The 12,958-nt window shown below is 36.6% G+C and overlaps 1 protein-coding gene across 2 annotated transcripts in view; it reads left to right on the top strand.

Moving 5' to 3' along the window:
- Nucleotides 1-12,152, top strand: part of LOC139137156 (uncharacterized) — a 21,821-nt gene extending 9,669 nt beyond the window's left edge. For both annotated transcript variants that reach the window (XM_070705130.1, XM_070705131.1), the window contains exons 6-12: nt 4,069-4,230; nt 4,933-5,026; nt 5,633-6,015; nt 7,097-7,154; nt 7,682-7,899; nt 8,937-9,145; nt 9,800-12,152. In XM_070705130.1, the coding sequence (XP_070561231.1) occupies nt 4,069-4,230; nt 4,933-5,026; nt 5,633-6,015; nt 7,097-7,154; nt 7,682-7,899; nt 8,937-9,145; nt 9,800-10,007 (1,332 nt within the window). In that variant the 3' untranslated portion in view covers nt 10,008-12,152. The remainder of the gene's footprint in view (nt 1-4,068; nt 4,231-4,932; nt 5,027-5,632; nt 6,016-7,096; nt 7,155-7,681; nt 7,900-8,936; nt 9,146-9,799) is intronic.
- The last annotated feature ends 806 nt before the right edge of the window (nt 12,153-12,958 follow it).

Here is a 12,958-nt window from a genome sequence, read left to right on the forward strand (position 1 = left end):
CTGGTACGTAAAACAAACACTGTTGCTGTTCGATACTACAATACATCATGAACGTAACGTCCATGAATACACTGAGGCCTGCTTTGCCTCTGTGAGTCCTGCAGGGTCGTCCTTGAGTCTATCAAAAGTGTTACCTACTTTGCTGTATCAAAATTTGGCCTGCAACTACTCAGTTTGATAGTAAAAACCATTATTTCAAAGGAAACTTTCACAAATAGAGTCATTATACAAAGGAAAAGGAGAAAAACTGAGGTTATCTGAAAGGTCAAGTCTAGGTCATCTCATCATGTGATGTCAGGCATGAAGACCCCCTAATTACGCAATTATGGTTCACAAGAAACTACCTAGGGTGGTCCAATAGGTGAAAGGTAATTTTGCTGCCTTCCAATTTAAATGGCATTTTGCTGCCTTCCAATTTAAATGGCATTCAGCTTGATTGACTCCCATTCGGCCTACTTTCAAACTGCTATAACTTAAACAAGAAATTATGTGATTCTGAATGATTTTAATATTATTGTAGATTCCACCAGTTTAATGATCTAGAAGTGAACATCACCAGACATTTCTTGATGATATCAAAATATCAAATGAAAATATATCTGGGCTAAAACTTTTGAGACTGAATTTGTAAATTTACCAAGAATTTTCGGAAGCTAGAGGGGAAACAGACATAACAGTGTGATGGGCGGACCAGAAAGTCCATGGAAATCAAGCAGGTTGTTCTTACATGAACATTGCTGTTTGGTGTGTTGATTTGTAACACGTACACTATGCTAACATGTTTCAACACCCAAGGAAACATTTGCAACTTTATAGTCAATGCGACATATTAATAAAATTATTTGAATTTTGTATCGGAATATCACAAAACAATGTTGTGATCATCGCAGTCCAGCTGTTATGAGTAAGCATGTGTACTTGGCTGGACCGATCAAGTTTCTGCAAAAACATTTCACTTGTCATTGACAAGCTAAAGTGACGTCTTTAATAAATGTGTCCAGTCAATATCCAAAGAAAATCAAGGCATCAATGACACGAAGAAAGTTTGTCAGTCCCCACGGACGAAGTCTGGGGGGACTTATAGATTGGGTCATGTCCGTCTGTGCGTGCGTGCGTGCGTGCGTACGTCCGTCCGTCTGTTCACGCAGACATCAGACTGAGACATGCCCTGGTCAGTTTCTTTCAAACTTTGCACAAGGATAGTACCCTACCCCATACAGATGCACGTCTATTTGTTTCACAGTGCGATCAAATTTGGCCATGTTAGACTTGGAGGACTTTTTAGTTTACACCTCCATAGACTCCCATGTATAAGGCAGTCCTCCAAAGACTCCCATGTAAAGGCAGTTCTGCATAGACTCCCATGTATAAGTCAGTTCTCCGTAGACGCCCATGTATAAGGCCAAGAAAAATAAAAATTTAGTTTCTCATATCGTATTCTAGTGCAAAAAGGATGCAGTGACACAGTTTTTAGTCCCCACGGATGAAGTCCAGGGGGCTTATAGATTGGGTCATGGTGTCCGGGTCATTGTGACCGTTCGTCCATCCGTTCGTCCATCCTTTCACACAGATATCTCAGACATTTTGACAAAATGTCACGTGACATTGGTGACCTTTGACCTCAAATATACATATTTGTCCATAACTCAGTAACCACAAGTGCTACACCCTTCATATATGGTATGATGGGATGACGCCACATATTATACCTCATTAATTATGCACATATCTAATTTTGAGCGAGCCAATAGAGCTAGAGGTCTGATTTTTGGTATATAGGGATAACTTAGCAATACAATTTTTTTTTTGACATGTCACGTGACCTCAATGACCTTTGACCTCAAATATACATATTTGTCCATAACTCAGTAACCACAAGTGCCACACCCTTCATATCTGGTATGATGGGAGACCTTATGACGCCACATACTGTACCTCATTAATTATGTGCATATCTAATTCTGAGCAAGCCAATAGAGCTGGATGTCTGATTTTTTCGTATATAGGGAAACCTATAGGATAGAAATTTTTTGACAAAATGTCATGTGAACTTGATTATTTACCTAAAATATACGTTTATGTCAATAAATAAGTCCCACAAGTGCTATGTCCTTTATATTTAGTAGGATGGGAGACCTTATGACAACACACGCTTTACCTCATTTATTATGCACATATCTAATTCTGGGCAAGCGAATAGAGGTAGAGGTCTGATTTTTGGCATATAGGGATTTATTAGCAATACATTTTTTTTTTTCAAATGTCACGTGACCTCAATGACCTTTGACCTTGATTATACATAATATATATGCATATCTCAGTAAGTTCTATACCCTTCAATTTTGATAGGATATTAGACCTTAAGATGTCACATCTTGTACCTCATTTATTATGTGCATATGTATTTCTTGGCTGGCCAATACAGCTACAGGTCTGATCTTTTTTCCCATTTAGAACAATAACTTAGACATGCCTCATGTGTTTCAATTGGGAACAACGACATAGACCTATGTGCCCATAGATCTCAACATATCAATCCAGTGATACTTCTTAATGACCACATTTCCCTGCCCCATCAAGACTAATACTCCTATTACTTTGTCATTGTCAATGACTTGTTTAGAATTATATTTTCGTTTTAAACTACAGTTCTTTGATGCAGTGTGGTCGTCTGGCAATCCATCATCACGGCAGATGTAGTGCATCCAATACACAGTCCACACTGTCCAATCATGCGTGCATGTTTTCCTGTTATAATTCAATAGGGTCAGAATTTTGTAGCAAGGAACATACAAAATCTTGCAGATAAATCAATTTGGATGATCTATGTACATCTATGCAAATTTCAAGTTTGGTGGACATGTGAAAATTATGTTTTTTGCCTTCATGTACAAGATGGAATGTTTACCAAGCTGGACGCTCACTGCTAAAAAACCAATAGGTTTTATTACAGTTTCACATTTCAACCCTTTCTTTGCATCTTTCTCAGCAACATTCCCCAAACCTCTCTCCTTGCATCCCTACCGCTAAATGCACTGAGGAGCACAGTGTCATCATTGACGCTATTTTTATTCTTGATTTTGAAAGAGAATGATTGAAATATTCTTAGAGGAAAGTTTGAACAAAAGTTTAAGTCTTTCACTTCCGAGGTGCATACTGCCTTAATGGAGAATTTTGGTATTTTGCAAAGATTATGCTTGTAAACCAAACACTTTGGAATGATATCAGACATGAAAGTTGGCAAAAGTTTCCAAATTTAAAGAGGACTTTCATGGTTGTTTTCAACGAAAATTTGGAACAAAGGGTTATATGTTGCTATGCCACACAATGGGGATCTTACACATTTAAAGGCAAACGTTTAATATAAAATAAAAAACTGCATTCCCTTGTACACAAAATCAGAATCTAGTCCTTGCACCTGTTTTGTGATCAAGTCATCATCCCAGTAATCTTCAAACTTTGTAGTTCTCAACTTCCAACGCTCCTTAATTTCTTGATACTAGTCACAATAAGGTACATCTACATGGACGTAGTAAGGACCGAATTCTGAACTTTACAGATTTTCATGGACATTTTACAGAATTTGCAGAAGACTGTTTTTTTTCTTGCAAACAGAAAGAATAAAATTGAAGTTGGGGAAATATTTACAAATAGTTGGCCTGTAAGACACATTTTGTTTTCACAGATTCATAATGTAAAACTCTTCATGCTGTACCGTACACTTTTCTGAAAGCACTGCGATTTATTTTTCTCAGAAGAGACTCAAATAAAAAGTTTATAAATACAGAAAATGTCATCATATCAAACTGCTTAACCCTTTGAGTGCTGTATTTTTTCCCACCAAAATTTTAGTGCAACATTTTACCAATTTTAATGAATTTTTCTGTAATTTTTCTGATAATTTTGGACCAAATGTACTCAATATTTCATCAGCCACAGTTCTTTATCAAAATTTTGGCAAAAATCTGGCAAAAATTGACAGAGAAGGGTGACAAAAATTGACTTTGGCGCTCAAGGGGTTAATTATTTAGCCAGATTTGTTGTAATGATATTTTGTTCTGTTCATAGGAGCCGACATCAGGACTTGATTCGTTCGCTGCCTACAATCTGATGACTACCCTGAAAAACTTTGCGAGTACATTGCAGAAAACAATTGTACTATCAGTACATCAACCTTCCAGTCAGATATTCTACATGTTTGATCATTTACTTTTACTTCATGAAGGGGAGGTGAGAATTTCAGATTTTTTTTTCATCAAATTACATGTGTTGTTTGGGAATTTGGACACGCAAATCAAACTGCTATAACCATGTAGACTTTGTGATTTGTTATCAATAGTTGCAAAAACAGAATTAGTAGAGTTTGAAAAAAGGATGGAACTGCTGTAACATATTTACAAGAGAAACTTTGGAATTTTTCAAAAGACATATTATTAAAGTTACGAGAATGAGCAAATGTTTTTAGCTGTTTGCAGTTCCCTGACCCTCCTCAATATACACTAGAATTCCAGCGCTTTATTTGGCTAGATCTGTAGTCAAGTTTACCAGTCCTGCAGTCTAATTTAATAGTCCTTTAGTCTAGTTTGATAGTCCTGTTGTCTAGTAATTACCAATTTTTAATAGTAGAATGCTACAGGGGATCGTCAAGCAGAAATTATTGCACTGAATCTGAAAATTTGGCAAGTTCTGCATAATCCTTTCCAAAATATAACCTGTGTGTTAATACCCCTGGTCAGAATACATTCCCCCTGGGAGAGTGATATTGTGACATGTATGTGTCATTCTTGTAGCCACCACAAATTAACAAATATGTCGCAGGTATTGTAGATGTGGTACATCGTATGTAAAAACTTTTACAGTTTCGTCAGTGCTAGTTGTCCCTTTGCAGCAATACTGAAAATATAAGAGAGGCTTTGGTCTGTTCATTTTCAGACTGTTTATTTTGGCAAGGCATCAAAAGTTGTGGATTATTTTGCTGGTATTGGGTTTCCGTGCAACAAACACTACAACCCAGCAGACTTCATATGTGAGTATAGTGTCCTTTGATGAGTTAATCCATTGAAATCGGTCAGAGCAATGTCCTTTACATGTAAAGCTCCACTGGCTGTTGCTGTTGATGGGTATTTTTTATTCTGTCTGTACAGTTTTGTGTATTTTACTTCCAAAATAACGTTGAAATGGCCAGCCTACGTCTTGTCAACACAGCCTGTATGTGTGTTAGATCCAATGTTATTGTTGATAATTGAATTTTTAGTTGAGACGAGAATTCATTCTAGCAAGCAAGGCTAGTACTTTGGTTTTCAATACACTTGTTGCAGACAGAATTAAGAGACTCACATTTTTACAATTCTATCTTGTTCTACCACTTGTGGGGACTCTTTTTAAAGCGCTTGGATTAAGAAACATTTTTATCGTCTTAGTTTTTCAAAAATGCGAAAAAATTTCATTTGTCAGAGGAACTGCCAGTGTCTAATCATCTTGAATATTCAATTATTTTACAGTATTGTGTCCAAAAAGTACATATAAAATGGTTGTGGAGGTATAATTGATTGTGATATGGCTGTCTACAATTTTGCGATCCTCAAGTCTTTAGAAATTTTAGTAAATTTTTGTTTGGGTTTTTCTTTTGCAGTGGAAAAGACTAGGGGTGGAGAGAGTGAAGTTAAAACCATCATGGATGCTGGCAGAAATGCATCATGGGAAGCCCTGGAGACTGCTGACATCATGCATGGAACAGAAGCTGAACAGGACATAGATGCTGTAAACAAGGACTTTCACGCCAACTCGACCACACACCTAAAAGATCAGGACAAGGACGCAGACAATGGTCCAAAATGGCCGACAACTTATACCGAGCAGTACTCTATACTCACTGTCCGGAGTTTCAAGGAAGTAAGACACAAACTGATCTCGCCAGTCATGTTGGTGGAAACATTATCGGTGGCCATCATCATGAGTCTCATCTGGTTTCAAATGAAACACACAGAAGAAATGATAGATGACAGAGCTGGCGTGGTAAGTTAATTTTTAGTTTGTCCCAGGGGACTTGTAGATTTGGTTGTGTCCCTGTGTCCGTGTGTGCATCTGTGTATCTGTTTACGCAAACTTTCTGAGAGATGCCCCCAACAATTTTCAAACTTGGTAAAGGATTACTCCATATGTCATACATATGCACATTGATTGGTTTTGTGATATAATCCATTATGACCATCATTTCTGTCAATGCCTTCTAAAGTCATAAATCAAGCGGGGACTATGTCATTGACAATGACTTGTATTAATGAACTTTGGAATTATTTGTTTTTAATGGTGAAAGAAGACAATGATTTACAATTATCTCTGATTCCCTATGTTGGGACTGCTCCTTCAGAATTATGCAAAAATAATCACTTCTCTAAAATCTTCTGTTATGTCTCTCTGAAATAATTTGCACTGTTAATCTAGTGACTACAATGGGTTTTTTCACCACCAGTGTTATAAAACTATAGAAAATTAACATGCAAAGACAGACACTACAGTCTCCATAAGTCACACAGGTTCATAACAGACAAAATTGGTCCAAATATCGATCTGCAATTACCAGTGTAGCACAGTATGTGATGACTTAAACTTTGTAGCAAACTTTTGCCCTAGCAAACTCATTGTGATCAAAGCAACTAAATTATCAGACTATATTCAATGGTTACAGTTTACCAGAATTATCTTGAAAGGAGGAACTATGTTTCAATTACTGCTGTACTTTCAATTTGAAAATTTTTGTTTTATTTGGTTAGGTAGTACTTTGAGTGTACCCTAGCCCTTTCACTCCTGTTACCCAATCAAGATGTCCAACTTTACTATGGAAAACAATTGGATTGGTTCAAACCATGGTGGTTTATGGGTTAATTCTCTCAACACTAACAAACCTCAATGAAACTATTTTCCTTATCTAAAAACATTTGGTGGATGGCATCTTTATTGATCAAATTGTTACAAGATTTCAACCATTTCATCCATTGATAAAAAAGTCTTGTACATGAAGTGATCTGTAATAATGCCTCAGAATCTATCATGCTAAGCTGACACTAATGAAACTGTCAACATTGTATTTCTCCAGATTTTCATGGCTGTGTGCATGTGGTCATTTACACCGATGTACCTTGGATTGTCAGTGTGTAAGTTTGGACATTTTGATCACCCTAACGCTAACACCTAAAACGTGTTGCATGTATCTGCAGATGTGATTGGACTAATGTGAAGACCGTTTGCAGAAAGCCTGATGTTGATTGGTTGATTCGTAATTCAGAATACATCAACCAACCAATAAACCAAGCACAAGTTTTGATGAAGTGCTGGGTTTCCTCCAGCTGTCGTAGCTTTCAACACAAATGTCAGTTTCTCTAGAAATATGACAATTGAAAGTGAAGAAAATTTTGAAATTCTTACTGAATGCTTCACAAAAGAAATCAGATTGTAATTTTGTTAGGGAGAAAGCAAAGCGGTGATCTTTTGTCAGAAATGTTAGCAAACCTAGAAAGGAATACCTATGAAATAGTGATGGTACTAGCAAGTGTGCTTATGTTTGGATGAATATCCCACTAGACCATTTCACAGCTGGCTTGAAATTAAGAAATGTTTCTCTGTCTACTAGTGCTAAATTGCTCAACAAACTAACTTTTCAGACTGGTCGTTTTTTTCGCAGTTCCACAGGAGAGAGTGGTCATAAATAAAGAAAGGATGTCAGGACTGTATCATCTGTCTGCATACTTCATGGGAAAACAGACCAGTGAGTTTCCACTGACAATATTCCTGCCTCTCCTTGGCTACACAGTGGTTTACTTTGCATCGGGACTCAACACATGGCCGCCTGCTTTTTTCTTGTCAATGAGCGTCATGCTGTTGTCAGCGTTGCTAGGTCAAGTAAGTGTTCCTTGCTTGGTAAACTCGTTTGTGTGTGTGTGTGTATGTGTGTCTGTGTGTGTGTCTGTGTCTGTGTTAGTCTTTGTGTCTGTTTGTCTGTTGCTACATTGCATTGTATTGTATCAGGTAAATCTTTGCATGGTCCCTTTCTGTACTACCATTTACATATACGAACACTTGCCTAAAGCCCACTATGAAACTGGAGAAAAACATAGTGTTCAGTATTTGCCTTTGTGCAATCAACAAATTGTAAATTTTTGCTCATTAGCATATCATCACATTTGTAATGTTCACGCAGTTTTTCTATATTTCAACCTTGCTTGATGCTCATCAGTGATGTGTTCACTTGATTTGAAAATCAGGAATTGACTGAAAGCTGTTTCAATAAAGTATTATGGAAAAGCTTATGGTAATATGCGCCTCGAAAGTGAAAGACTTAAAATTTTGTGCAAACTTTCCTCAAGAAATATTTCAACCATTCTGTTTAAAATCAAGAATAAAATCGGGTGTCACTGTGCAAATTTTGGAACGACAGAAACAAATAACTCAAGATTTACCGATATTTGAAATTCAAAATGGCTGCCATCCCTGTGTTTACTCTATGGAGAAAAATAAAAATTTAAGAATTTCAAAAAACTAAGCTGATGAAAGTTTTCTTACACCAACAGCTTTAAAATGAACTCCCATAAGTGGAATATCAGAAGAGAATTGTAAAAGTTTGAGAGTCTGAATATCTGTCCCCGAGGCACATTCTACCTTAAAGCGGGAGTGATCCTGACTCTTGCATTATATTGCTTGATATCGCTGACTCTTTACGTGCTGTCAATCATTTGTTCTCCTCTAAGAGTTTTGTCAACTTTTTCAAGTCATTGATAAAGCTGATGAACACCCTAACTGTAATGCACTCATTTTTGAAGCAAACATTATCTTAAATGTATGTCCCTGCAGCCACTCAGTTACATTTTGCTTTTATTTTAATCACTTCATGAAATAAGCATCTGCAAAATTAAAAAAAAATGTTTTTCTTTCTCTTTCAGTCGATGGGAATGTTTTTTGGTCTGCTTTTTGATGATTTGAACAATGGATTGACATTTGAAGGTCTTCTTATCATGTATTGTTTAGTGGTGGCAGGATTCTACATCAAGAGTTTTCCTCCCTGGCTGCAGTGGACAAAATATTTGTCCTATCTCTACTACATGTTTCACAGCATGTTAATTATCGAGTTCACCAACAACAAACCAATAGTGTAAGTATACAGATGTGAACAGTTTTGACATCCGAAACACCAAATTTTGAGTTATTCAAATTCTCAGTGTGCATTTCAGGCTCTTTTCTGATATAAAGAGGTGGAAATCGGTCAAAAATTTGATCTTTCTGTGCGTCATTGTTTTCAAAGAAACATATAGGGAAACCAAAATCTGCCTGTTTGTAAGCGACAGAAGGGGAAGTTTTTGCTATTGTTCTTTCTGTATGTGTGTTGGCTGTTTACAAACATAAGTAAAGAGAAACAAGTTAAAAAATTCATTTTATGGTTTCTGAGTAAATGTCACTGGGTGGGGGGGGAGGAGGTATGGTACCTTTCTTTCTTTCTGTTTGAGATTAATTATCAAACAAAGGTAAAGGACAATGAGCCAAAAATGAATAGAACAATCTTTTGACTTGTTTCATTTCTGTTTGTGTCCGGTCCTTGCCTCAAAAATTTTCCGGATCATTGGATGTGAAAATATTTGTGTGCATTCCTTCTGACAACCCCTCTCCAAAATCTAATGGTCCATTCCGTAGTGACTCTCATAGTAGCGGTATATATTTCAAAGAAACCATTGGGTAAAACAAGTGAAGTTGCTGAAAATACGGAAATACAAATTTAATACCTAAACTTACATTATGTTTGTACTTGCAGATGCAACAGAGAACATTCAAATTTTGCTGAGTGTGCCGCATACAATGGAAGCAACGTGGTTGAGATCCAACCGGAATCTATCCTGGACTTCTACGAGGTGGAATTCCCTGTGTGGTTCAACGTGTGTGTCATCATCGCATTATCAATCATCTTCAGAATCGTGTCGTACTTGCTGCTCAGGTATTACAGAAAACCTGATCAGGGATAGCAAGGTCTGATGATGTCACCAGGTCATAGGTCGTGCAGTTACAAGGTTGCAGGGACTTCATATAGGGTCACTGAACAGATCATCAAATTTGCACAATTGATGGAAAAATAGCTGTAGCATTTCGAAAGACATTTGTCTCGTAAAACAAATATGTATACCTATTCTGCCCCCCTCAGTATGTTGAAATATGAAGTATTTGTCTTGCCGATATAGCATATCGTCTATATTTGTTAGCATGTAGTGTCAATGTTGACAAATGAATTTTTACATTCTTTTCTTAACAAAATCATTGGGACGTTACACACTTATGGCTTGTATTGACATGGTGAATGTTAGGCATTTAGAAGAAAAAAACTGTATTTACAGACAGAGCAAAATAGATCAAAAGCTACTGCAAGTGAACGGTTGATGTTTTCGCTCAGTCAAGGTCACCAGTCTCTAGAGTTGTTGATGTTGGATGTAAACATTATTAAAATGGAATAACAATATTTATCAAACACATAAATATATTTAAAGGGATGATTTCATTAAGTTATTGGGTTTGTCATAAGATAAAGTATTTGAGAAAAACACTCAGTAACTTTTGTAAAGGTCATTAACCATGATGACATGGTTGTTTATGAGATAAGGCTTGTACAATCCAGTATTTTGTTACTTTATATGGACAGGTAAGATACTGATACTCTTACAGTATCAGAATTGTTTGTCTTCAGAGTACAGGTAGATATAGATGAAGCAAACCGATTGGTGGTTTCTCTGATTTGGCACAACAGAGAAACAAATACATACCTTGTCACGCACAAAAACTTAAGACTGCGTCAGTACATTATTGTGAGAAGGTTTGGTTTGAAGTCTGCTAATAATTATGATAATACGTATAAGAGTTTGTTTTTTGTATGACTTAACCGGGTTTGAAATCATTACATCATAGTGTTTAGTAAGTTGTTAAAAAGTTTTATTTCACTTGTCTTTGCTGTCTGGTACTGGTTGTTATATTGATATTCAGACAGAAAAAGTGCTATTCAGCTACTCAGATTTCAGTTCTTGTATATCGAAGTACTTAGATGCCACAGCTGTCAGGGTTTGCCCAGTGATGTTGACCCACAAGGTATGGCAAACAATATGTTTTATTTGTGTAGAAGATGTAGTTGGTAAATTTCATGTATTAAAAGGGCAAGTCATTTATCAGCAGCTTTCCCTTAAAACAAATTGGCGAACATGATATAAATTTCAATGGAAAACAAAGGGCTAATACCATGTAAATACTCAATGTCAACAATAACTTGTGGGAGAACCAGGGATCAAAAACAGCCCCTTTAAACAATTTTATCATATAAGGCTTACCTGTATCATGTGTCTGCCTACAGCTTTACCTTCATTAGCTTTTTATATTGATCATCAACGTGATGGATTATTGCCTTGAGCAATTAACTCTAAGCATGCTTATCTGTCTTTTGCCTTATAAGCTGTTGGTGATCAATCGAAAAAAACTAATGAAGGGGATTAGGGAGGATAATTAAGAGATGTAAATGGTTTTCTTTGAAATACTATACAGAAATAGTGAGAGGGTAGATGTATTAGGAATGCACTGATGCAGGTAAGGCTTGTATAATAAAAATGTTTAAGGGTAAGGGACTTGATCCCTGAGATCAAGTTTGTTTTAGTCAATAAGACGATTATGGAGGTGTCATAGCCTTTTGTTTTCCATGGGAATTGTAATCTAGTTAGTAAATTTCTTGGCAAGACAATCTGATGCTCATTTATCTATCATAATTGCTAGACCCATATGTTGTTTGCTGTATCCAGCCTTTGGACATCTTTACATGAAAATCAGGAAGAGAGGGTCAAACTACAGGGGAGGGTGGATCATAATCATGTCATGTGCAAACAAATTCACAATTTACCAAACGAATTTTTAACATGTGTTAGGTCAAGTATTCGTTTGTGTGTTTTATTTTAAAACATTCAGTAGTTTTATTTGTAAATTGCCTTTGGTTTTTCTCATGTAAGGCTTTTCTTGGTTACTGTGTTCTGCTGTTTTGTTACTTCTTTGAAGTTGTGTCATCTTGCCAACTATCTGTGAATACACCCGTTCATCAGTTATCAGTTTGAATAAAGAATATTTATCCAGAATAAAATCATAAAGATATGAATGTGGTTTTGGATGAGAGACTGTAGAGCGAGTGGCTTCACATTTGTTTCAACTAAGTTTGGAAATCTTCCAGTTATAGCCTTAACATAATGTATTTGATGTCAATGGTCATACACAGTATGGCAATGCTCATTACCACCTCTCCATATATTTCCTTTTCTTCCCCTCCCCAATTTCCCCTGCATTAAAACTGGTAGTTTATGCCATTTCTACTCTAGCAAGTATGGACAGAATACCAAATTTGCTGAAAGTAGTAAGATTTTATTTTATGCAAGTGATGGAAGGTGTGTCTGTAGACATGGAGCTAGAAAAGGAGCTCCAGGTTGTTGACTATTTTGAAATGACCTGTGCTGCAGCTGTTCTTTCAACATTCAAATTTTTTCCTGTCGTGATGCCAATCTTTCGGGAGCCCCAGGGGGAGGGATTTATCGCCCTGACCAAACAACTCGTTAGCAGCTCATAAGGCATGCTTATAAGTGTCGTACCTCAAACCCCTCCTCCGTTCCCTCAACGAAAGTTTTCTTTGAAATCATCATTTGAACTTTCTGGAAATAGGTTGATAGAAGGTTAAATTGCTGTTTGGGACTTCGAAACAAACCTTTTATGCAGTAGACAAGGCTAAATTTCATGCACATATATACACAGTTTCTGTAACACAACCGGTTTGTACCGACTAGATGAAAGAAAATGAATCAAGCCTCTTCCAAATTGATGCAGAAGCGGTTCCCCAGTGTTTGTGATGTGCGTGATTTAATGAATCACGGCCATAACAACAAACATTTAACAAAGTTTACAGTAG

Source organism: Ptychodera flava, chromosome 7 (assembly GCF_041260155.1).
Source record: "Ptychodera flava strain L36383 chromosome 7, AS_Pfla_20210202, whole genome shotgun sequence".
Lineage (NCBI taxonomy): Eukaryota > Metazoa > Hemichordata > Enteropneusta > Ptychoderidae > Ptychodera > Ptychodera flava.